This window comes from Dendropsophus ebraccatus, chromosome 4, assembly GCF_027789765.1.
Source record: "Dendropsophus ebraccatus isolate aDenEbr1 chromosome 4, aDenEbr1.pat, whole genome shotgun sequence".
Lineage (NCBI taxonomy): Eukaryota > Metazoa > Chordata > Amphibia > Anura > Hylidae > Dendropsophus > Dendropsophus ebraccatus.
The window spans coordinates 73,664,859-73,692,182 of record NC_091457.1 but is presented as its reverse complement, the minus strand read 5'-3'; the positions used below and the strand labels follow the sequence as shown (position 1 = coordinate 73,692,182).

General features: G+C 40.5%; 1 protein-coding gene and 1 pseudogene across 1 annotated transcript in view; both read left to right on the top strand.

The window, feature by feature from the left end:
* CDH11 (cadherin 11) overlaps positions 1 to 27,324 on the top strand; it is a 105,492-nt gene that overhangs the window by 57,229 nt on the left and 20,939 nt on the right. The window contains exons 2-7 of the mRNA XM_069966028.1: positions 14,597 to 14,970; positions 21,045 to 21,339; positions 22,644 to 22,763; positions 24,178 to 24,345; positions 24,878 to 25,065; positions 25,652 to 25,905. Of these exons, the coding sequence (XP_069822129.1) occupies positions 14,743 to 14,970; positions 21,045 to 21,339; positions 22,644 to 22,763; positions 24,178 to 24,345; positions 24,878 to 25,065; positions 25,652 to 25,905 (1,253 nt within the window). The 5' untranslated portion in view covers positions 14,597 to 14,742. The remainder of the gene's footprint in view (positions 1 to 14,596; positions 14,971 to 21,044; positions 21,340 to 22,643; positions 22,764 to 24,177; positions 24,346 to 24,877; positions 25,066 to 25,651; positions 25,906 to 27,324) is intronic.
* Positions 11,850 to 11,949, top strand: LOC138790186 (U2 spliceosomal RNA; annotated as a pseudogene).

Sequence of the window (27,324 nt, the reverse complement as noted above, 5' to 3'; positions counted from 1 at the left end):
TTCACTATCACCTACCATGGTTGAAGTTTTGAAGTTTCTCCAATTTGGTCTACATAGTGTCCTCCCTAGAGAAGTCAATTTGGTGTATCCTATTTGTAGTGTCTACATACTACTAAAGTACTGCAGTATTAGAATTTACATTCACTTTACTGTAACAGTGATCCAAGATTTATATATATATATATATATATATATATATATATATATATATATATATATTTTTTTTTTTTTTTTTTGGAGGGAGGTTAGGGTTGTGTGTGTGTGTGTGGGGGGGGGGGGGGGATTGGCATCTGCTGACCAATATTATTGCTCCAACCACAGTGATGTCATAGGAACGACACAGTGGATGTTAGCTTATAGTTAATGAGCCATAAAAGCTAAACATGATAAATGGGTATTCCCAGTTGGCCTACACACGCTTGTATAAAATATTTATATAAGATTGTTTCAGACAACATAGGTATTATATTAACAGCATCCACAATTTTTCCAAATGATAGTTTTGCAGTAGATTTCTCCGTATCAGACTCTTCTTAGAGACATCATCAATCACACTGTTCATGTCTTATCCTCTGGACAATGTTTACAGAGCATTGGCCGAATACAGCAACAATTTCTTATACCAGATCTTTTTTTAAAGCAATGTGTTCTTTGCAGAACTATCATTTTTACTGAGATGAAAGTGATGAAATTTGATATGACTAAAAAGTAAACTTCAAAGGGAATTAGATCATTCTTTTAATATTAATCTACCTGAAGTATACAGTATATTGGCTAAATAGAATAATTCTGAAGCTTGCCAGATGATACTTTCTTGGGTAATGTTAGCTGATCATATGCACACCATGTCCATTTGTTTCCGAATTAACACACTAGAAAAAGACCCTATTGGTAAGTGACTTGGACTGGACTTTTCTGAATTCCGCTCTGTTTTTGGTGATCCTGCTTAACCCCAATCAAGCTGGTAAACCCTAGGTAAACTTCTCTCAGCTTCTAGGGGGCCATGGGAGCAAAGGGTCCAGCCCAGGTCAAGCCCATATAAACTTTTCATGGATGATGCATTACTCCACCTTCCTTAATACAAAGGATGGAAAGGATAGGATGATACAAAAATAGCATCTTCCATCTTAGAATATGAATGAAGGCTTTTGGGATGTAACGGGGTAAATATGGACAATACTCCTTGCAGTCGGTAGCTGGAAACATGAATAAAAATTCGGAGGCTTAATGTGAGCTAGAAGACAGATGTGATGCTATAAGAGAAACAGATCACTGATCTCAGAGAGACCAGCCAAAGATAACACTTCTGTCTGTGCTCAATGCAGTGAAATCCTAGGTGCATTTCTCCCAGGGGGGAAAAATATATGCAAAAAAAGAGCCTGTGGAGCCTCATTTAAGAGTCTCGAAACACAGGACTAGTCAGATTTCCCTCCTGGAAGGGCCCAGCCAGGGGACGGCTCCTGTAGACAAGGGAAAAACCAAGGCCAGGTATCAATCCACAGACAGCTGTTTAGGGGTTTTGCCCCTCTACTAGGCATTGCTCCCACCTAGCCAGAATCCCAGTCCACTCTGATGAGGGGCAACACCCCTAAACAGCTCTCTGTGTACATGGCCTTAGTTTTTCCCTTGTCATTACATTGACTTATAGGGCCACTTAATATTGTGGTTTTGATGGTTTCCCTACAAGAGCCACCTATGTTTCAAGACTCTTAAATGAGGCTCCACGGGCTCTCTTTTTTTGCAGAATGTGATATTGGTAAGATCTGGGAGGGTTTATCTGTAGTTAGGGTAGGCCTATAGGGTAGGCTGCAACTGATGTGAATACATCTGAAATGATATGTACCTTTGTGTAAGGATTGACTATTTATTTACTAGTCCTCTATTGTAAACTGCACATTTGTTTTGTCCCTATTAAGTAACAGCAAGTTCAGTGTACTTGCCTGTCTGAATCATACTGTTGTGTACTTGTTTCCTTAAGGTGCTAACTGGTATGTGAGAAATAGAATGGGACTCCTATGCTACCAGTCAGCTTGAGAACTCTGTTGTGATTTATCAGTGGGGTTTCCTGTTCTTCCGTGCGACCCATGGTATACTGGATAACAATCATTTATTAAATTCTAAATTCAATATTTTATTATTGTGTCCTAAAATCAGTCCTGGAAGTGAAAATTCTAAATATGTCACATTTAAATAATTCTTAAACTCATTTTGTAATTTCTACATTTAAATTGAAGCTTAACACAAACACCTGGGAGGACTGAAAAGCAACACATTTGTAATGAGCTGTGTCTCTTGTCACCTTTTTGTTAGGAGAGGCAGAAAGTGTAGAGACACCCTGATGTACACTTGCATGGTAGTACTAAGCCTTATCAACATCACCTAATTACAGATACAAGAAATGTACATTTAATATGATTAGGAAATAGTCATCAAAAGTGACTTTGAGCTCATATACCAATACAGATCACATACGGAGACAATAGAAATATAAAATATACACAAAACATTTTTTTCGGCCTCCATTCTTCTTTGAGGAATAATATGCTTGCAATATGACCCCCAAGAGAGCACTCTGCATGCATAGAAATTCAGCCTATATATAGAAATACAGGCATGTGAATACCTCCTTAGACTAACATTAGCTTTGTTTAATAGATGCTCTAAATACAGAGGTAAAATTATGAACAGTGCTTTTAAGATTAAAACTTGAGTTCTAGGCTATTGGTTAGAAACTGCTACTTAAAGTACGTCTGTCACCTCAAAAACATTATTGAGCTGGCGGCACTACCTAATAAAACTTATTAAAAGCTTTTATGTTATACCTGTAAGAATAGCTTTCATTCAGTTTAGGATAGTGTCAGAGAGGCATGGCCTAGGGGGCACTGTGCTCTAAGACTGCAGCACCTCTTTGGTTAATGCCTATACCCCATGCAGTTTAAATGCAGTGCTTGGGTTGCAATAGCAGCATGTTGTAAAGACATAGCCTCAGTTCTAACACCATATCTGTCATATCTGTGTGCATCTAGGTACCTGGGGGATCGAGGCATCATTTTTTTCAGGTTTGTTAACTGGATACTATAATGGTACATAATCAACATTAAAAGGAAAAGTCCCATGAAATTAAAATTAATACAGGAATACATAATGAAGAAGTATTCTTACCTATCCGCGTGCCCCCGTAGCACTGCCTGTATGATGCAAGTGGTACATATGCCAGTTAACCTTGTGGCAGGGGGGTCCTGGCACCCTACCCTGCATCCTAAGTAGTTCAACCCGATCCCCCACTCCCCCCCACACGCACACCTGGTGTCACACACAGTCCTGTATAGTAGTACCACAAGATTACTAGCGCACCAAGACTTACTATTACATTATGCTGAGCGCATGGTCATTGCAACTATGTCCATTCAATCAACAATTTTAATGCGATTATGTGTGTGAGACCTTAAAATGATCCCTTTATATATTTGTGTACAATAAATGTGAGGTGAACTCTCAGAATCACTGTGTTGCACTGAATTGCATATGCAATGATACAGGAGCATGGCGCTTGTATAAGAATAAAAAAAGCATTCAGCTTTACACAAAAGTGGCACTGTTTATTACAAAAAAAAAAAATCCCTTTTATTGAAAGCTCACCTGTTGTGTACATTTTTTTCTAAGTAATCAACAGAAGTTTTCTATGTTTAAATCAATGTTATACATTTGCCCAAAATATGATCCATGCTCCCTCCATGCTTATATTTGGTAAAAAAAAGAGACCAAACACAGTATGTCACAGTCCTTTGCCTGCTTATGCAAGGAAAGACACTTGGTCATCATGATGGTTGTATATCAACTGGGGGCAATTACCTTAGGCTAATTATATGATTAACTTTTGCTAATTATATTATCAACTATGCATGCTACCAGGAGACAATGCTCTTTTTTATGCAACAATTCAATTAATATAATGTCGCTATGTCGCTGTGTGGTTACAGACATGTTGGTGTTGTGTGACAGGAGAGTTGACCATACAATGCAAGCACCCCCAGGATTCTCTGCAAGGGAATGTGGACGTGCAGCAGCTGTACATATGCACAATAAACCGACTGGCCATATGTATGTTTATTTAAGCATAGAACAAATAGGAAAAAAAATGTAATAAAGAGAATATATTTCAAAACTTTTTGTAATCACAACCCCTGTTTATTTCTTAAAAAAAAAAAACTGCAACAGTGCCTCTTTACCCTTATACAAACTCTCAAAGAACTGCATGATTTACTGCTGATTTTTTTTCTTTAGGGTGGGTGAGAGTGCTTTTTAATTTGGTCTGTTCATGCTCAAGAGGTTCTGGAGCAGCAGTTTATGGGAATGTTATCCTCTTCCTTAACTTGCATTAAATTATTGGCAACACTGCAGCCGAAAAAGATGATAACCTTTGCCTGTTAGTGCACTGTGGGGAGAGCACTGGAATTAAGATGAGCTAGAGAGCATTGATCTGTGTAGAGGAATACTGAACACAGGTGCGCTTTTATGCAAATCCCTTGAGTCAAATAGCTCCAAACGCCAATACTGAAAATAGCAAATGAAAAATCTTACGCAATTTCAATCACTCCCAGCATCACAATATATTCTGACATTCATCTTCTGGAGAGGTGCCAGGATGCTTCTCTGGAAAAAGGATTGCTATTTGCAAAGTTGTTTTGGGGTCATTGTTATGGATTTTAGACGCTTTTTATTATGTGTGTACATAGTGATTTCAAACTGCATGATTGACAGACTGAGGCCTCCACAACCTGTTTTCAGAATCTAATGTCTTCTGAGGCACACACTATACATAGGAATGGCTCTGAAAGCAGTGTGCTTCATGGGACTTGGGTAATTGTTCAAACACTTTGCTTTAAATAATTTTTTAAATTTTTTATTTATCTTTATAGTATTTATTATTACCATTTGATCTATCTATCTATCTATCTATCTATCTATCTATCTATCTATCTATCTATCTATCTATCTATCTATCTCTGCAGTGATACATGAACCCTTTCCGAATCTTCTATAGTTCTACATACATTTGTAATAATATAGTAATAATGTCCCACTGTGCCCTTATACAGCAATATTGTCACCCTGAGCCCCATGCAGTAATAATGCCCTACTTTGTCCTCATATTAATAATGTCTGCTCTTCCCCCATATAATAATGCCCTCTCTGGCTTCATTGCTCCCATAACATATAATGTTCAACTGAATACAAAATCATTATACAGGGACTCACTTTTTGATCTGAGGCGTCACTTTCCTTTTCCTCTCCATACGGCCCCGGCCTCCATGATAATTTTTTCCAGCTACAATCCATCTCTTCCGAACCTGACAGACAGACATCTCAGGCTCCGCACTTTCAGCAACTTCCTCCCCTTTTCCCATAGGGTCCCAAACAGTAGTAATTCTGCCAGTGGTGGATTAAATGTACCCTGGGCTGTCCACCCAACCTGCCCCCCCCCCCCCCCCCCGGCCAATCCTCCTAAACCACCCACATTATAATCCGCTACTGCCCCCCCCACGCTGTCCCCAATAAACACTGCCTGCCTCCCCTCCCTGCTGGCCCCAATAAACATAATGTTTGGTCCCTTGCTGCTACCCCCAGTAAGCATTGTCCACCCCACCTCCACTGACCCCAATAGACATATTGCCACTTGTTCACCTGCTGTTGCCCCCAATAAACATATTGCCACCGGGGTTTCCTGCTGTTGCCCCCCCCCCCCCCCCAAGGTCCCAGCTGCACAGAGGTTGTCAGGACAGGAGGGGGCTGATCTTACAGGGGGGGTCACAGGGTCATAGCAGCAAAGAGGATGTCAGGAGAGGAGGGTGCTGATCTATAGGAGAGGTCTGAGCAGCACAGAGGATGTCAGGAGAGGAGGGTGCTGATCTTACAGGGGAGGTCGTAGGGTCCCAGCAGCACAGAGGATGTCAGGAGAGGAGGGTGCTGATCTATAGGGGAGGTCACAGCAGCACAGAGGATGTCAGCTGGCCCCCTCTTCCCCCTTATAGATGGTCACCCTCTTCCCCCCTATAGATGGTCCCCCTCTTCCCTATTCCCCCTTATAGATGGCCCCCCTCTTCCCTATTCCCCCTAGTAGATGGTCCCCCTCTTCCCTATTCCCCCCTTATAGATGGTCTCCCTCTTCCCTATTCCCCCCTTATAGATGGTCGCCCTCTTCCCCCCTTATAGATGGTCCCCCTCTTCCCCCCTTATAGATGGCCCCCCTCTTCCCCCCTTATAGATTGTCCCCCTCTTCCCTATTCCCCCCTTATAGATGGTCCCCCTCTTCCCTCTGCCCCCCTTATAGATGGTCCCCCTCATAGATGGTCCCACTCTTCCCCCTTATAGATGGTCCCCCTCTTCCCTATTTCCCCTTATATATGGTCCCCCTCTTCCCTATTCTCCCCTTATAGATGGTCCCCCTTTTCCCTCTGCCCCCCCCCTAATAGATGGCCCCCCTCATAGATTGTCCCCCTCTTCCCTATTCCCCCTTTATAGATGGTCCCCCTCTTGCCTATTACCCCTTATAGATAGTCCCCCTCTTCCCTCTGCCCCCTTATAGATGGTCTCCCTCAGAGATGGTCCCCTTCTGCCCCCCTTATAGATGGTCCCCCTCTGCCCCCCCTTATAGATGGTCCCCCTCTGCCCCCCCCTTATAGATGATCCCCCTCTGCCCCCCTCATAGATGGTCTCCCTCTTCCCTATTCCCTCTGCCCCCCCCCTAATAGATGGCCCCCCTCATAGGTTGTCCCCCTCTTCCCTATTCCCCCTTTATAGATGGTCCCCCTCTTGCCTATTACCCCTTATAGATAGTCCCCCTCTTCCCTCTGCCCCCTTATAGATGGTCTCCCTCAGAGATGGTCCCCTTCTGCCCCCCTTATAGATGGTCCCCCTCTGCCCCCCCTTATAGATGGTCCCCCTCTGCCCCCCCCTTATAGATGATCCCCCTCTGCCCCCCTCATAGATGGTCTCCCTCTTCCCTATTCCCCCTTATAGATGGTCCCCCTCTTCCCCCCTTATAGATGGTCCCCCTCTTCCCCCCTTATAGATTTTCCCCCTCTTCCCTACTCCCCACTTATAGATGGTCCCCCTCTTCCCTCTGCCCCCCCTTATAGATTGTCCCCCTCATAGATGGTCTCCCTCTTCCCCCCTTATAGATGGTTCCCCTCTTCCCTATTCCCCCCTTATAGATGGTCCCCATCTTGCCTATTACCCCCTTATAGATGGTCCCCCTCTTCCCTCTGCCCCCCTTATAGATGGTTGCCCTCATAGATGGTCCCCCTCTGCCCCCCTTATAGATGGTCCCCCTCTGCCCCCCTTATAGATGATCCCCCTCTGCCCCCCTCATAGATGGTCCCCCTCTTCCCTCTCCCCCCTTATATATGGTCCCCCTCTTCCCTATTCCCCCTTATAGATGGTCCCCCTCTTCCCCCCTTATAGATGGTCCCCCTCTTTCCCCCTCTTATAGATGGTCCCCCTCTGCCGCCCCGCCCCCCCATGCAGATAACACACAGAAAAAAAACAACAGAACACAACTCACCTGCCATCCGTTCCCCCATCGAGCCTCTCGCCTCCTGATCTGTCTCCGGCTGATGTGCGGCTGCCGAGGGTGTCCCGTCCTATCCCCGGCAGCGCGCGCATCAGAGAGCTCCCCGTGCGCCGGAAGTCACAGCCACAGGCGCACGGGGAGCTCTCTGATGCGTGCGCTGCCGGGGATAGGACGGGACACCCCCAGCAGCCGCGCATCAGCCGTGGCAGTGCAGTGGCGGATCATAATGTGGGCGGTGTGGCATGGGCCCCCCCGGAGCCTCGGGCCCCGGGCGGCCGCCCAAACCGCCCATATTATAATCCGCCACTGAATTCTGCTGCTGTAATGTCAGCTGGAACCTGTGAGACCTCCATTACACTTACATACAGGATGCTGTATGTCAGTGTATAATGGAGGTCACCCAGCATCCTTTATGTCTGTGTGACCTCTGCTACACTGGCATACAGGATGATGAGAAAGCTGTGTGACCTCCGCTACACTGACATACAGGATGCTAGGAAATCTGAGTGACTTCCGCTACACTGACTAAAGGATGCTGGTAAAGCTGGGTGACCAAACATTCCATAACATTTCTAATGAACTAAAGCCTCTATTATATGGGGCGATGCAGAGGAGCAAAGGAGTGCCGACCAATCAGGTCAGTGCACGCTTTCTCCTCATTCCCCCCTTGCTGTCAGTGCTATTTTATGCATTGGCAGCAAGCGGTTAAGAGCTGGGCGGGCGGAGGGCTGCCCGGGAGATCACTAGTTCAGGGAGCCTATAGTAGATAGTGGCGATCTGCTGCCGCCACTCCTGTTGCCCAAAGCTACAGCAGCATGTTGAAGGACAACAATCAGCCGACATCATCCATGTTGGCTGATCGTTGTCTTCTATTACATAACACAGTTATCAGCTTTAAGGTCAGGACGTGGCATAGGTATGAAAATGGAGAGATATAGCTTTTTTTATAGCATGTTTATTTGGAGTTTGGGAAAGCTAGGTGACAACTACCTTGCAGCTATCCTGGCTGCCATAATAGCAATGACAGAGTTGTACCAGAAGCTAGAAGATGACATCTCTGGGATTAGTGGTGGGAGAGGATTTTTACATTTTAGGTAGCAATTCTTTCTAAATGATTTCTAATCAGACCGAGTGCTACTCATTGTCTCACTTTTCCTGGAGAGACTTTGAAATAATTATCTTAGTAAAGTGTCAACTTTGCTGATGGGTTCACGTTAGCTAACGTGCGGTGTTAATGGTATTCCTCATCTGACAGCGTGGGAGATATTCACGGGCACAACGTCTGGAAACTCATAACTACCAATTAGTTCTCATGTCTCTCCCTCACAATGAAAGCCATCATCTGATTGGAGGTTTCAGGGTAACTGCTCATTTACTGTACGTTTTATACATTTTAATGTGTACCACGAGCAATATTTTCCTGAAGAATGATTCATTTCAAAGCAGAGAAATATTTAGAAATAGCTTTTTTTTCCTGTGATTATGTGTTTCTGTATTAGATTTATTGGAAACATTTGCCTGTTTTGTTAGAATTACTTCGAAAATTTAATGAAAGGTTTAAACTAGTGTTAGTCACACATAGGCAATTAAATCAGCATTGTTAATGGTGGATACATGCCACAGTCATTTCAATAGGCTGCTATTTCAAAGGCGTCTTTGCTAAATATGGTGATTTTATGTGCATTTAGAGGGTGCTGTTCTCTTCTGTGACTTTGTTTAATATGGGGAATTTAATGTGCATTTCAAGGGCGCTGATCCCTTAATATGTGTCTGCAAAGTATGATGATTTTAATGAGCGCGTAAAGCCTGCTGCAGTGTTTTGTAGCAGCTAAGTCAGTTAACTCTTTCCATATTATAGGCCCCCATGGCTCAGCCAAGTAACCTCCCATGGGGTCAGGGTCCGATACAGCTTTTGGCCCAAATGGTCAGGAAATTATTAGTAAGTTTTATTAATTATATTTATAAGGTGAAACAAATAAGTAATGACCAGTATGTCTTTTGCTATGAAAGGTGTATTTGAAGAAATATGTTTATCGGCATGACAGAGTATCCTCTGTGTGACTAAGTGTGCTTGCTATTCCCTCTGATCTTACACACAACACACATTATCCACATAGTAGAGAGTCATAGGGAGATATTTATAGCATATCTTACTGCATAAGGGTATGTTCACACTAAGTAATATAGGCGGAATTCTGCTCTCCCGCCTCACACACAGTGTCTCTTTGGGATGGCTTGTACGCTTCTGCTTCTGTCGCTCTCCATTCAAAGAATATTACTCAGTGCGAACATACCCTAAGGGGGAGATTTATAAAAGGGTGTAAATATACACCTGGTGTAAACTGCCCACAGCAACCAATCACAGCTTCTCTTTTATTCTACCAGAGCTGAAAGCTGAGCTGTGAATGGCTGCTGTGGGCAGTTTACACCAGGTGTATATTTACACCCTTTTATAAATCTCCCCCTAAATGTCTATAGTCAGAAACCCCCTTTTAAAGAGTACCTGTCATCCCTGCTTTTTAATTTAATTTTTATTCCAAGTGCCCTTGCCTGATTCTGCACTTCCCCATTTCATATCCCTGAGGCCACATGCAGAATTTTCTTATAATCGGTACTAGAGATGAGCGAGTATTGAAATATTCAACTTTCGAAAATTCAAATCGAGTAGTCACTGAGATTCGACTATTCGAACGAATATTCTATCCCATTATAGTCGATGGGAAAAACAATTTGCACACAAGGGTACTGGAATGAATACACCTGCTGATGTTGCTGCTGTATTGCAGAAATCTATACCTGCTCCAGACCAGGTATAGATTTCTGTACCCACCCGAGGCAGGCATAGATCCTGTCGGATTTACTAAGAGCCGTGCATGCTGGGTAATTTGTGGTGGCAATGGCATATGAGTGCGCTGGTCTTGATAAACGTCCCCCAGTCTACTTTGCCTATGAATCAATTAAACATAAACCCTAACAAACAGGAACAGCACTGCAGGGTAAACTATGGATATAGTTACCGTCAAATCCAGAAGCTTTCCTGCCACATATGGTAAAGAGACATTGCTAATGCTGTGTGAAAAAAAAAAAAAAAAAAAAACTTAATTGGATTTTGGTAGCAGGCCCTTTCTTATTGGATGTGGCTAGCATATTGTATAAAACCATTCACTGGATTCTATTAACCTTGTTGAGTGTTGACTGGTTCTCGCTGTTAGGTTTTAATTGTGTTTGATACTTTGGCATATCGTAATAACAGATTGTAATTAGAATGTGAGCTGAAACCCCAGAACTCTGAACGCAGACATGTGAATTTGCCTGAGATATCATAAATAACAAGTGTAGGAGGGTTTATCATATGTTCTATGTATTGTTGCTATTTATAATATATTAATTTTTATTGTTCAATTAAGTAAATAATTATTATGCATTGTTGATCTACACAGCCTATTTTTAGGTGTGCTATTGGGGCATACAGTCATTATTAGAGGGTTGTCATCTGTCTTAACAGAGTACATACCCCTGCCAATCCTGTAAATAAGGGAGCACTTTAGAAAAACTGGATAACACCTTGTTAGAGCAAGTGCACAGCCTGAAGGCGTAAGCATGATGTGAATTTTATTGGACATTGCCAATGATGAGTTAAGGCCCTATTAAACAAAACAATTATCAACCGTATTCGGCTGATGTGCTGCAGCCGCACTGTGGAGCAGGAGCGGTGGCAGCAAACCGCCGCTTATCTTCAATGGGCTGCAGAGATGATCTAGTATTCACACGGGGGCTTCCTGGGAGTTCCCTGCGCCCCCCTTTTCCCACTCTTACCCGCTTACTGCCGATGCATTTAGTTGCGCCGGCAGCGGGGAGCTACAGTGCTTATTTGCTCCTCTGAATCGCCTTGTGTAATAGGGGCTTTACTGATTTTGTGTTTGTTTTCGATTATTTGTTTTCTTTTTCTTCATTCTTGCCCATAGTGTGTGTTCAAATAAAGTTTTTAGCCCTTGGCAACAGTAGCTTGGTGCAACCCCACGGTCAGACATGTGACCTAATAGCTAATCTGTATCTCAGAAGTATCATCTAGCTGTCTTCTAAGCTTCCTCAATGCACTGCACCCTGGAAACTATCAAAATTCTAAACTAAGATTTAGTCATAAACAGAGAAGAAAATGGATCTGTAAATTTTAATAAGCAAAGTTATGTGTGGGTGTGTGGGCATAGACATATAGCACCTGGTAGCTTCTCATGTACCCCCCAAAGGATCTTTCCTTATGAAAATGTGTATCTATATCGCTTCTCGGCCTTTTGGCTAAGATCAAGTGTAATATATATATATATATATATATATATATATATATATATATATATATATATATATACACACACATCTATAACTATCTATCTATCTATCTATCTATCTATCTATCTATACATTAGTGGCTCATGAAGACATGTCTTATATTTGGGTTGTCATTTGCATAGCAAGTAAGCAAGTAATGAATTGGTCTAGGTCATGATCCTGTAGTATCCCTAAGAATTGGCTGCTTGGATAAGTGGGAGGACAGGCAGAAAACTAATTCTAAATGTGTGAATAAGACAACTGCAATTTGTATCAATCTGTCAGCTGATGACAACTTGTGTTTGCATTTATTTAATGTTATTCCATATGGTAATAACAACTTGTTGTGTAACGTGGAAGTGAGAATGCCCTCTTATCCACACATGCTAATGCATGTTACCGTGCTAATAAAGACATATTCTTGTATTGTCTACATCAGCATTTCTTTAATTCCATACTAACAGGAGCTAAAACGTGCAATATTATTAAATAGTGTGTGGATTGATTACTATAAGAATCATTACTGAAACACAAACATACTATAGTTTGACTAAAAACATAAGTCCATCCAGGACAGCTTGTGTTTTCCCGTCAGATGGGAATACCCTTCAGTTGGGTTATGGTCTAGGCACTATATGACTATATGCATTATTATTTAGACATCATGTAACATATGTATATGGCAGTGTTATTTGAACAATGTATGATGGTAGATTTTAGACAAGAGTTATGTAGTACTTATATCGAGGACTCTGTAACACTACTATTTGTCTTCTTCACTGTGGTATTATTTAAACACTGTTTATTCAGTACTGTGTGGGACAATATTAAGTTGCTTTATGCTGTAGTAATTAAGACATTGGATAACACTGGTATTGGGCAGCATGGATTGGTGTATTGGGCAACAATTTTGGTTGGTTCTCTAGTGTTATAATGTGGTAATATTATGTAAAGCTCTGTACAGCACAATTTATGAGCAATGCATGGAAATCATTTTTATTTTACCTTATTGCCATTTCAGTTCCCTTAGAGGAGAAGGCCAAACAATGTTTGCCCGAATCTCTTCATATGTTGATTGTAGCCAGCATACATATACACACTCGGCTACAATTAAAACTACAAATGGCTATTCATTATAAACACTTACTGTCAGCTATTTATTCATAATAAGTTCATTGGCATGCTTGTTTGTTCAATACATTAAGGCCAAATAAAAGAGAATGGGATCTATGTTTGCAGCCGACCCTCTTAGTGACACTCGGCATGTCTCAGTTTTAACACTCAGCCCATTAGCGTCTGCACAAGATGTAACCATCTTGTTTATGGAGCTGTGTTCATTTATTTTTACGCTAGTGAGGCTCGGCAAGCACCAAGGCTAGACTTTTTTTTCCCACAAAACAAGAAAAAAATGGAAAATTAATGTGAATATGTGGAGAAGCATCTAATTAAATCCCAGTACACCTCCTGGTGGCTTCATACCAAGAACTGTCTGTCGGTCACATTTAAAGGATTCTTCTTATCAAATGTATTCATCCATTTCACCTACTGCTGCCAAATTATTAATTTAAAGGAAAAACCCCGAACTGATACCAGATACAGTTATTCCATACATCCTTTGACACAACAGATTTCTGTTACTGGAGACAGTTGTGTCAACATAGAAAAGACCTGCCTACAAAGATAGAGCTTCCCTTTGAGCAAATGTTAAACCTCAAACCTTTACAAATAAACATTATTTTCTATAAATTTTCTGAATGTTTTTCTTCTTGTTCTAACTATTAGTAAATGTTTGATGTCATAACAAAGAGACAGATTAGCAAAGTTACATATTGGGGCATGGGGCAGGGAAGGGCTACTGCTTGATCAGCCATGAGCATCCATAAAATAATGCTTGATAAAGCAGCCACTGTTATCAAATGCTGGCTTTGCTGTACTTTATTTAAAGTATATGAAGTATCCCTGAGGTCATTCAGTTCAAGCAACCCCCCACCCCACCTTCTCCACCCTCATACTTACACGTTTTAACAAGAGCATATATATATATATATATATATATATATATATATATATATATATATATATGAAATAATAATATGAGAGCTGCTAAATACTGTATTTTGGGGTCATAAAAGCAATTAATAAAAATGTGTCCAGTTCATGAAAAAAAAAATAAAATAAAAATCAATTTACATGGTATATAACAAGGCATTAAACAGAGCCTCTAGTGGTCATAAGTGACACTGCAATTTTAAATTATAATAATATTTTTCGTGATTGTATTTCTAGATCTAATTAAAACAAAGATTTTAAAATAATTTTGCAATGTTGAAGAATGATCAACTTCAGGGGCCACTTTTATGTTAGTCCTAGGAAAACAGCACCAGCCTTGTTGATGGACTTGGGGAAGTATTGCAGTTTGGCATCATTCACATCTTCACTTTTTAGTTCTGTTGTTCAGATCTTTCATAGCAACAAAACAGCTAAACCAATGGCAGCGTTGGATCCGATGCATGACGAACACTGACAGTGCCCTATTGACATTGTGTCTGCACATTCCATGCTATATTATTTTACAGAACCTGCAAAGGAGGCTTCTAATGGAACCTCCACACATATGTGAATGAAGCCTTAATAATAACCTTTTTAAATAACATATGGATATAGAATATTTACATGGCTTTTTTTCTTCTTTTTCAGGACCAATAAAGGATATTTGGAAGTGCATTATGGATATAACCTTTGGGATGACATTTACTTGTTGGATTTGCAACTAACCTGTGGCTTTTCACTGATTGATAAGCTTAGAAAGGGGAACAAGGACTGTTGAACCAATACTACCAAAAATGAAGAAGGACTTTTGTTTACATGGCATTCTTTTATGCCTGGGCATTGCATACTGTAGTCACGTCACATTCACAAGAAAAAGCAGTAAATTAAGGCAATCACTTCATGGTCATCATGAAAAGGGCAAAGAAGGACAAGTCCTACACAGATCCAAGAGGGGATGGGTATGGAATCAGTTTTTTGTAATAGAGGAATACACTGGACCGGATCCTGTGCTTGTTGGACGGGTAAGATTTAGAATTATTTTTTTTACTGTTCCTGGGAAATTGTCATAGTGAACTGGTTGTCTGGAATTAGCTACTCTTGGCCTTGGGCTGTATCTAGTATTACAGATGAATAGTGTCGGAGCTTCATTGTGCTCAGTATATTCCTTTGGCATGCAGAAATACATGCCATGGTGCATTCACAGTGTACGCTCTCTAGCTAAAAGGTGATGTTTCTTCGATCTGAGGTGGGCTTGTATGGAGAGGCACAAGCCCATTTTTAATTAAATGTACCAGAAGGGGAGCAAGGGGGAGAGAATGCAGAAGACTGTATGTCACACAGTTCAGTTTACCGAAATTCTGGTGCATGTGTGGGTTGGGACTTGAAAAGCAGACTGGTACACAGGTCACATGCTTCTTACCTCACAAGCCAAGGCGTTACTGGGGCTATACAGGGACTTTCATCATGGATCAGTTTTAATAGCAATATTCATGTTCACATAAGGTGGGATAAATGTCGACCCCTACACACCATTGTAAGTTCCTTTATGTAAAATGGTTTAATGGTTTTTGCTTTGTTAATACAGTTTCATAGCAGTGGAGGTCCATTTTACATATATAGAGCTCCAAATACCTGGCATAATCATACAAGATAGCTTTCTGGCTGTGTGCTGCTACCACTAGAAGGAGCATTGAAGCTTACTGCATGCTGTTATACATTGAACTCCATAATAAAAGTCTATGCAGGGGATTTATAGCTCTGTATCAGAAAAATAGAGCGCCAAATGCTGTAAAGATTTATGAAGAAATTAACCAGCACAGAATTTAGGACCTAAAAATGACACGATGATAAAAGATAGAGATTTGCTTTAAATTATTCTCACTAAAATATATATTTCAGGAGCATCGAGAGCATGATCAATTACGCTCAATTTTAATAATGCCGTTACAGATTGAGAACTTCAAAGGGTTCAAGAGACTTTAGTATTTATGAAAATAGTTTGTGCTTACATCAATGATTACTGAGATAATGTGAGTTTTTCCCATACAAGACCTAGCTGGGTCTCCCACAGGGCCGGAGTAAATAGATTGAATCATTTATACAATATTCAGCTGTCCCATACTGCTTTATTTCTGAGTTTTGATTGTTTTGGTGCTTATTCTCAGTAGGATGTCAGGGAAATGTTTATCAGCAAAATCATCTGTAAATTCGGTCAGTCGGTGTTAATTTGAGACGTGCATGCTTTATATGTAGAAGGAGTCTGCGTGGAAGTAAAATCGGCTTGTTAAAATGTCATTGACTCCTAAGTGGCATAATTCATTCTTTTATTAGGGCATAGCCGTGTGAAAGCATTAGGGAAAATCAAATTTATGCGCTCTCTATGGGCCTTGGAGAGAGAGGACCTATTGCAGGTTGGTATTATTACCATTATAAAGGATATAGAGAAAGTATGATCAAAGCAGGTGAGGCATGAAAATGAGATGGGAATTCCTAGGACCTGTTGTCCTGTGTGGAGAGTGATGGTGTCAAGCATCAACTAAAAGGTTTCTTGAGGATGGGGGCATCATAATGCAAATATAAAAATAAGGCCAAATTTTATATTTGCATTATGATGCCACCATCTTCTATTTGTATCAACAAGGAAATGACTGCCTGTTTTTCTAAATTCACAGTTTTTGGATATAGAAGCTTTTCATATGAAACTGGAGTAGAAGATTTGGAGTGAGACAAAATATGTAGGGACCCAGTTATGGGGTGCAAAGGTAACAACTGCACCCAGACCCTTTTGCTGGAGGGGCCTGAAGTACCATTTTTTACAGACTGACCACAGAGCAGGGCAGCACAGCCCGGAGGAGGGGAGTCTGATATTAGCTCTATGAGGTACACAGGGAGCTGCTGTCAGTATATACAGTGATTACAGTTAGTAATACTGTACACTGAGTAATTTTACTATAAAGTGGCCAATCACTTTAATTTACCATAGTTTACGAAAGGGTGGTTTATTCTCACCAGGTAACTTCCAGCAGGTATCCTGATACTTTACAATGCTCAAAGATGCCAAATCCAGGCAGTTCTGGTGTAGCACTCCCAACTTCTCTAGTAACTAGGCCTGGCCTGAAGCCCAGTAGGTCCTAGATGACAGTGAAGCCTTCATGACTCTAATCCTACCTTTCTTATAGAAGATTGTAGAAGAACTTATTAGCTTGTAGAAGATTTTAGCCCTGTTGACTTCTGGCACCTTGTGATGAATTTGGAATCCATTTAGTTGTGAATTGGTGGTCCTGGGCAAATTATAGGCTTTGCTGGGGTTATGGTTCTATGTGGGCCCAAGCTGGTCCTAAAGCCTACTAACTAAGACCATGTTCCTACTCTGTAAGAGTCACGGAATGGCCGGTGTCAGAAAAGATCATCCCGGCCAGTACTGCAGTGCGGGTGCATCCATGCGCGTCCGCATCAGAATTCGCTGCTCCATTGTGTGAACTGACAGGTTTTCTGCAGCCGCTATTCAGTGAAACTGAAACTGAAGCTGAATGCAGAAAACTGACATGTCATTTTGTTTCGGTGCCACTGAGGATCCCGGATGGAGTGTATACCATGTGTATACACTCCAGCCAGGTTTCCTTAGAAGGCAGCACTACGTAAGTTCCGTAGTAATCACGGCTGTGGTTACAATGGCTATAATACTACAGAACTTAAGTAGTGGGAACACGGCCTAAATTAGGAAAGCTGGACTGCTCCTGAACTCCTGTTACTCACTTAGTTAAAGGTGTTTTTACACAGAGACATTATCTAACAGATTTATCTGTCAGATTTTTTAAGCCAAAACCAGGAATAGATTTGACTATTCAAGTCTTCTCTTTATGACCTGTTCTCTGTTTGTAGTCTGTTTCTGGCTTTGGCGTTAATAATGTCAGATAATCTGTCTTTCCACTAACGCCTTTCCTCAGGAAAAGTAAACCCTCCCACAGGTCTGAGAGAGAATTTTGCAAATGACCTCCCACTGACTGGCATTTCCCACCCAGTAAATATCTATACTGATTTCCTGGCTGTTTAATCCCATAATGCCACATGTATGAAAATGTAAGCAGGGCTGCAGAGTCACAAAAGGTAAACCATGCCCATCGGCATTAAAAATGTGCTACATTACCATTAGGTGTAGGTTGGTGCCCATTCCTAACTTTTAATAATTGTTTTTATTTGTATGACTGTGCTTGTTAAGGCTATGTTCACACACAGTATAATGGCCAAACACAGGCAGGTATTTGCATGTTCCTGTGGCCGTCAGAGTGTCCGACAGCTGCAGGAACATTTATTTCCATATGGCCCATTGGGGGGGGGGGTATGAAAATCAATTAGGCATCTGTGTGTGCATGGAAGATTAATAATGGCCCCTGTTCGTGGAATAGCAGCTTAATTGACATAATCACTCTTTTGCTCGGCTGCGCTGAACAATCACCGTCTTTGTGCAGTGCGCGCATTGGAATGGATGACATTGCAATGATTTCAATGCAATGCTGCCCATGCTGAAAAGAACGGCCTCTGTTTTAATTGAAAACAACGACCATTCTTATTAAAAATAGTACATTGTGTGAACATGGCCTTATAGTGACAATTTTTTTTAGCTCCTGGCTAGATGACACTTCAATATGGGACTCAAAATGCTGTCATACAGGTTCATTGTGCATGCCTTTGCTGTTTGTTTAAGGTATAAAATCATGCTATACTTAATAAAACAGATCTGTCTTCTGTTTATATATATATATATATATATATATATATATATATATATATATATATATATGTGTTTGGAAGATATTCTGAAGATATGGTAACTGCAATGTCAGCAATTTGCTAATATATATTTTAAGGTAGCATTAAACAGGATCTTCACTTTACAGATTTAGGCTGGTGTCAGAAAAGGATGATATTCACTGCCTCTGAATTCTGATGCCGGCACATCTGGCACCCGCATCAGAATTCCCCACTGCTCATAATGGAGCGTGCGTCCGGAGCCGCTCGCTCCATAGTGTGCACTAACAGGATTTTCTGCGGTTTCACTGAATAGAGGCTGCAGAAAACTGACAAGTCAGTTTCTCGCTGCGCCGCTGGGGATCCCTGCCGGAGTGTATACTATGTGGGATTCCATAGAAGGCAAATTGGTAACAACGGCCATTATTATTACGTAGTGTGAACATCGCCTTAAAGTGCTTACCCTCAGTTTTCAATTCTGTTTTAGGCGAAAGACAAACCATAGTCACCTGACCTGATCCACTACAGTTCCTGATCTGACACCTCCCACTCCTCAGTTTCCTTCCTCCTCTAGGATGGGTTCACACATAACATATCTGCAGTGGATTTCACGCTATGAATTTACAGCGAAATCAGCTGCGAATCCCTTCACTGTGACTTTTAATGAGATTATATACTCGCATCAGAATTGTCATCCCGCTGCGAGTATGTAAGCAGCAGCCCCTTAAACCTCTGCGGCCGAAACATACATTACCGGTCTGGCTCCAGATTGTTGTTCAGGGGCTCCCAGCATCTAGACTTATTACTCAGAAAATCAGTGCACTGCACCACCGCAACCACTGATTGGCTGAGCTGGACGTCCAGAATGTGGCAGCCCCCGAAGCAAGCCAGAACGCGGACTGTTAATGTACGTATCGGGCCACTGGGGGTTAAGTTGACTTTTCCATACTCGCAGCGGGATAACAGTGGCTGCGTGAAATCCACTGCGGATATGTTATGTGTAAACCCACCATTAAAGAAAAACTATAAGCAGCTTAGATACATCTAACAGGCTTATAGTTCCCTATTGCGTACAGGGTGCTAAGGATGAAGTGAGGTCCAATACCTTCAAACTTTGAATTGTTTCCATGCAGTCGGTAGTTTATTCCAGCATTTAGTAAGGTTGAGTTGAGTACTGGAGGTGGGGCTAAAAACTGCATGAAAACAGTGCCTACACCCTCAACACCCCGTGCACAAAGAGGAGCTATCAACAAGTTAGATTCATCTAACCTGCTGATAATTTCCCTTTAACAAATTATCTCCACAGTAAATGCCTCAATCACTGGCCACACTGGTGACTATCTCGGTCAGTGACTGACTGAGCAGACGTTCGCTGTGGAAACATATCACAGGAATAAGGGAAAAGTGAGGTCTGTGAGTCATTAGTCTTTTAGCTGAAGGGTGACATCACAGGTGAATATGGTTTGTTTCTAGTGCACCCAGAGTCAATTTAAAAAATTTATTGCACTTGAATACCCCTTTAAGACAGCATATCTTACCGTAACCTTAGCAACAAGGCTGTCCTATATGGTTCAATTATTCATCTGGCTAAATAATAAATTGACAGTATGATAACATAGAAATGCAACCTGGACACAGTTAGGTTAGGTTCCCACATTCAGTGCACAGTCTGTATATACAGATGATGTACTAACTGGACTTCGGAATTCCCAGCATCATGATAAATTTCAATTTCAGAGCTCACAGAATCATAATGAATGATGATGCCAAAAGTCTGGTATATGGTATATATGGACTGCGCACGGAATGTGAGAATGAGGCCTTAAAGGGGTATTTTTCTCAAACATAACTTGTGATATGTTGCTGCCCATGGTGAGACTAACAACTCATTCCATACTTATTATCTATTCAGTCTCCTTCCCCCAGTTCTGATCCTGCTGCTTTGTGGGTGAGCTGTGGGTGATCCGCCTCCCCCCCCCCCTTCTCCCTTCATGTAAACAAGTCCCTGGCAGTGACCTCAGATTAACCCTACCAACATTGCAAGTTGCTACAAAGTTGTAGATACAGCCTGGCAGGGACTTGTTTAAGTAAGCAGTCTTGGGAGGTGAGGGGGGGAGAAAGGAAATCAGAGCAGAGACAGAGAGAATAACTCAGACACAGATTTCTTTGACTTCAGCACAAAGAAGCAGGATCAAAACTGGGGGAGAGAGACTGACTAGATAAGAACAAGTGAATTGAATGTTAGTCTCCGAATCCCTCTTTAATATGTACTGTATATTACTATACACACACATAGAGAGTAAGATAGAGAGAGGTGTTATACTAATTTGTATACATTTTTGTACAGCTTCATTCAGATGTCGATAGTGGGGATGGGAAGATTAAGTACATACTCTCAGGGGAAGGAGCCGGGACTATTTTCGTTATTGATGACAAATCAGGGAACATCCACGCAACAAAGACCTTGGACCGGGAAGAAAGAGCTCAGTACACATTAATGGCACAAGCTGTTGACCGAGAAACGAATAAGCCCCTGGAACCACCTTCAGAGTTTATTGTAAAAGTCCAGGACATCAATGATAATCCTCCAGAATTCTTACAAGAAAACTATCATGCAAATGTGCCAGAGATGTCCAGTGTGGGTATGTGTATTTCCAAAACCTTTAGCTCTTTTCTCATGTGCAGGCTGTGTATTCCCAGTCCATTACCCCACACATGGAAGGCCCATTATAATAAAACATACGTGAGCCTATGGTTAGACACATTGTTAGTATACCATATTCTGATGCTCATTACATTTCTCAAACAGATCAAGAGAGCTGTGAACCGACAGTATAACTGGCCATTGTTGTAGCCATTTTAAATTTTTATAATATAACCACTGTATATGTAATGAACGTTTTATGAGTGGGGGTCAGAGACTGCAGAGATTCTCACAGATCCCAAGAATAGAATTGCTCTGTTCCTCAGCAAAAGATGTAGCTGTGATGGGATGATTCATTATAGCCCACAGGCATTGAATCAACATACCATAAAAGTAATATTTTTTATAGACTTCTACCCAAAAAGTTGATTAACATGAAACACATGCCATTACTGATCCAGAGTTACAGCCGTTCCTATACTCCAAAGTTTCATCCAGAATTCTGCTGGTTGACAATGGCAAACAGTCAACAATTGTGGCGTCATATTCAATTCTAAAAGCTTAGCTGTTCTTATATAATTAGATTGAATTGCTGTATAGTTAAATACTATATTTCACAGTATTTATATGTAAAATGCAACAACTATACAAGCTTTTATTATTTGAGCTATAATTTATACCTTTGTGTATTTTATTCTGGAAAAAGTGAAAATCACTATCGCTATTTCCTAACACCTTTAAAATTATTATACCTTATTATATCTTAAAATTCAACCAAGACAGAACAGCACATATACAACGTAATGGTCTATATTCAAGTAATAATTATTCAGTGGCAACATGGCCCATTAGACGTATTGACAATCACCCACAATACAGAGTGAAAAGGATGCATTCGGTCAGTAGGCCAATTCCATGTTTCCTGCTTGAAAAGAATAGGCAGTATTATAAGTAGTTACTTACAGTTATGTCTTCATAACCCAATTTCTCTTCAATCCTGGAAATTCTCTTACCTATATATATTATACACAAAAAGATATATAAGGCACTTGATAGTTGGAAGTGTCTCTCCCTATTATATCCCAGATTTATTATATAGAATAAATTATTTAAATATTGGCCCTGTTGTTCCCTTTTCCAAAACACAAGAGCCAAAATAATAAATAAATAAACAAACAAAAAGTCACCCCCCCCCCCCCCAGGGGAGAAGAAGGGTTATTTTAGATGTCATACTGGGGTCACAAATTCTTGACACAAAAAAAAAAACATTGTTTAAAACCGATTTTATCCTATATCCTACAGGTACGTCAGTAATGCAGGTAACAGCATCAGATGCAGATGATCCCACTTATGGTAACAGTGCTAAGCTTGTCTACAGTATTCTTGAAGGGCAACCATATTTTTCTGTGGAAGCACAAACAGGTAAATGAAAAATGTTTATTGTGTATGTGAGAGAAAGAGAGAGAGAGAGAGAGAGAGAGAGAGAAAGAGAGAGTAAGAGAGAGAGAGAGAGGGGGGGGGAAATGCAACGCTGGGAACCTTTAGTCCACAACAAAGAGCTCTTATTCCTAAAACCAAGAGATTTGCTTTTTAACATTTCCACTTCTATACTAGAGCAATAAAGGTTAACAAAAACTAAAAGTTACATGTTGGGAGTATGTGACGACTAGCCTTCTTTGTACTCTAACAAAAGCCACATGCTTAATCTAGGCCATTCTACACTTATTGCATTAGATCCTGCTTACAATAGAGCCCACACTGGAAGGCTTTTTAGTTGCTGAATAATATGTGTTGGTGGATTAGTCCTTTCTGTTTAGTTTATTGCTTGTTACCATGACAATATGACCCTAAAATAATACTGAGGGTCAGTGTAAGAGTCTCAAAACCACTTACTTTTCTTTTTTTAAATACAAAGGTTTCAAATATCCAGTCGTAAGTGGACTCCAAAAACATAGTTTTTGACATTTGTTTCAAAGCAAAACATTGTATTTTTATTCTTTTGAATAAAGAATTTTCCAATACTCTAAAATGTTGAAAACATATGTTGTACCGTTGTACAACACTCTGGAATATGCAGGTGCTATATCATCAACAAGAAATAGATTCAGCTAATTCAGTTACACTGAATTCAGATTTTAACATCATTACTTCTTAATGATTCAAAGCTGCATATTCTGACGCACTGTACTAAAGTACTTGATATTAGAGATCAGCGCACCAAACTTCAAGAACTTAGATCCATTACGAAAAAGTTCAGTTTGTTACAAAAACAATCTTATTGCAAAGTTCGTAACAAACCCAGTCTAAGATGATGGTCGCATTTTAAAACACTTCTTTTGCTATATAGAAAAACGAAAAAAAAAAAAAAAAATTATGCTTACCTGTCCGCACCTTCCCCCCAGTAATCACAGCCACCTCCACTTGCAAAGCAAACTTGTCTTGGGAGTGACAGTCTGCTTAGCCAATCTCTGACTGAGACAGGACATCATCGCAGCCAGTGAATTGCTGGGCATATTGTCACTCCTAAGACGAGTTTGTCTCAGAAGTCAAGACTGCTGTGATTAGCGGGGGACATGGGAGACCAATAGGAGGACTCTGGGGAAGTGTGAACAGTTAAAACAGTTAACATCTGTAATTGTTTAGTTGTTTTAGTGTGGCTCATTTAAGACTCATTTCAGATGGACCTAAACTTTGTGGCAAGATTTGGAGAACCTGCCAAACCAAACTTTTAAAAAGTTCTCTCATCTCTACTAAGCATGTATTACGTAATATAGGAGTGGTCCTAAAAAGTTAATGGTTGGCACAGTTTTAATTCTTCTTTATACAATTACTACAGGGATCATAAGGACAGCACTTCCAAACATGGACAGAGAAGCCAAGGAGCAATACCATGTAGTGATCCAAGCAAAGGATATGGGAGGACACATGGGAGGACTCTCAGGGACAACCAAAGTGACAATAACTCTGACAGACGTCAATGACAACCCACCAAAGTTTCCTCAGAGTAAGACCTTTTTTATATACCCTAAAATTAGTTCTGTAAATGTATTTTTTAAGGTTTAGGTGTTCAGACCCCTACTAATCAATAGAATAGCCCATAATGTTTCTATTGAAGTCTGCCTCTTGTTGTTCGGACATAAAAGGGGAGTAAGCACACTGAGCACACATCTCTCTCTGCTCATTCTAGCGATCATTGAGGGTCCTTAATTACCTTAGTGCAGTACTGCAGGATGCACTGATTCTGTGTTGGATATTAGGAGGAGGATATTTATATCCCTAGTGATTAAGTTATTATTAATAATAGGTCTGGGTGTAATGTATTTTTAACAAGTTCACTAATAATATTTTAGGGAAATCAATAAAAGCTATATTTTATTCTTTGGGGGGTTATTTTTGTTAAAGGGGTGTTGTAACCCGGGCTTCGGCCTGAGGGTTTAGTGTTGAGTCATTGGGGGTCTGAACACCGAAAACTCAGCCATGTCAAAAGTTTTTTCCAAGTAAGAGTGGCCATTTATTTGCACAATTTATCCATACAGGTGCATACCCCATGTCTATATCAGAAGCAGCTGTTCCAGGAGATGAAGTTGGAAGATTAAGAGCCAAAGATCCTGACTTGGAAGAAAATGGGCAAATAAAATACCGTATCCTTGATGGTGATGGGGCTGAGTTTTTTGAAATTACAACTGATTATCAAACACAGGATGGAGTTGTGAAGCTTAAAAAGGTAAAGCATTGTGTGAAGTCATAAAATGGGTAATAGATTGTGAAATACTCTGGAATATCAGATGTTTATTATTAAGTTAGTTGTCAACCGCAATACATGTGTTATTTCTAATTAAATTTTTAGGTGACTGTGCACAACAATGTAGCTTTATAAACTTATTTATAGTAGTCAAACATTTTTGTTACAGAATGCCTACTCCCTAACATGGGGTTAGATGCCAAAATTATGCTAACTGCAACTACCACTAGGTACAGTACGCTTGATGCATACTGTTTTATTATTTAGTTCTATTTTAGGTATGCATTAAGCTTCCCTTAAATGGTGACTACAGGAAACCAGAACTGTATGATTTTATGTAAAGTTTATGCAGCAGATTTTGTGTTCTGTATTAGAAAAAAAAGGAGCTCCATCCTAACCATTTGCGATCCTGGTCACAACATAATGTGCAACATTAAAGGTTTTCTACTCCACCATCATGTCCTATATGTTTACAGTCCTGAATAGTGGAGGACTTAATGATTACATGACTTATCTCATAGCCACCTCATAGACGTTCACTTATGGCCATATCTTTCTCTTGCTGCAGATGGTAGATTATGAAACCAAGAAGTTCTATAGTATGAAGGTGGAGGCTGCTAATGTCCACATAGACTCAAGGTTTCTTACTAGAGGACCATTCAAGGACACTGCAACAGTGAAGATCTCTGTAGAAGATGCAGATGAACCTCCAATATTTTTGGAACCAAGCTACACTTTAGAAGTGTACGAAAATGCACCACCTGACACTGTCGTTGGAAGAGTTCATGCCAAGGATCCTGATGCAGCAAATAATCAGATAAGGTGAGGCCCTTTTTTTTTTTTTTTTTTTTTTTTTACAAAAGTAAAATACTGAAATCATTCTTTTTTTTTTTTTTCCTTAAAACAATGTAGCTAATTCTAGAAGAAATTCAGTAACTTCCTGAATAGAAAATTATATATTCCCATACTTTCTTCCATAAACAGTGCCACAACTGTCCTCAGGTTGTATGTGGAATTGAAACTTGACTCCATTTTGGTGCATCAGTAACACACACAAACTGGGAACAAGTGACACTGTCTGGGGAAGAACGGAGCTATGTTACTGTACGCCACCAGCCATTATACTGTATGCCACCAGGCATTATACTGTATGCCACCAGGCATTATACTGTATGCCACCAGCTATTATCACTGAGAGAAGCTATGGAGGGCTGCAGCATGGTAACTGTAATATGCCACTATGGGGGTGATTTATCAAAGGGTGTAGAATATAGACTGGTGCAAACTGCCCACAGCAACCAATCACAGCTCCTCTTTCATTTTACCAGAGCTAAAAGCTGATCTGTGATTGGCTGCTATGGGCAGTTTCTACCAATCTAAATTTTACATCCTTTGATAAATCTGGGCCACTGTCTATGCACATTAAGGGTCAATTCCCACAGGGGCAACTACCATTTGCCGGGGCTCCCCACTATGGCTAAGCTATGTCTCCGTATGATATCTATATGGACGACTGCTTTTGTATATAGTATTTTGTTATATTGATTGTATTATAAAAACTGAATTGCTTCTATTGATTACCATACAAACTACTCCATCAATATAGCCATTAGTATGAATACCTTGAGGAACAGCATTTGCTTGTATAACTATAATGCTAGTCGTACTCATAATATATGAGTCAGCTGTTATTGCTGATTCCAGTGGGACCAGTTAACCATTTGACATGTAAGGGGCGTCCCAATATAAAGTATCAGGCATGTTGCATTTAAAGTACCTGATCCATTTTATTTCTGTCAGGAGTCTAGGCGCAGATTTCTTATTCCGTACATATACTGTACACATTCAGCCTAGCTGCATGGGCATGTGTAATAGGGATTAGGAAAGATAGCTGTCGGACAAATAAGCATTTGTCCAACAGATGTCCTAGGTGTATGGCCTGTGTTTTTATTTTATAATAATTTGGACTTTTTAATTATTTTATCACAAGTAATAACAGAGCTGTAGTGTAGCTTGCAAAAAGAGACCAATGCCCTGGATGCTTTATGGTTTAGGGGTTACCACCACCTCATCTTTTACTTATGCATTTTTCCCCTAGTCATATCAGAGAAGAACAGTTAAATGATGCACTCGTATTTTGGTATTATCTAGACATATTAAAAATATACGACCATAATATATGGGTGCTGTATATGGCTATGTTCACACTAAGTTCTTTTTATGTAAAGAAAGAACACTGAT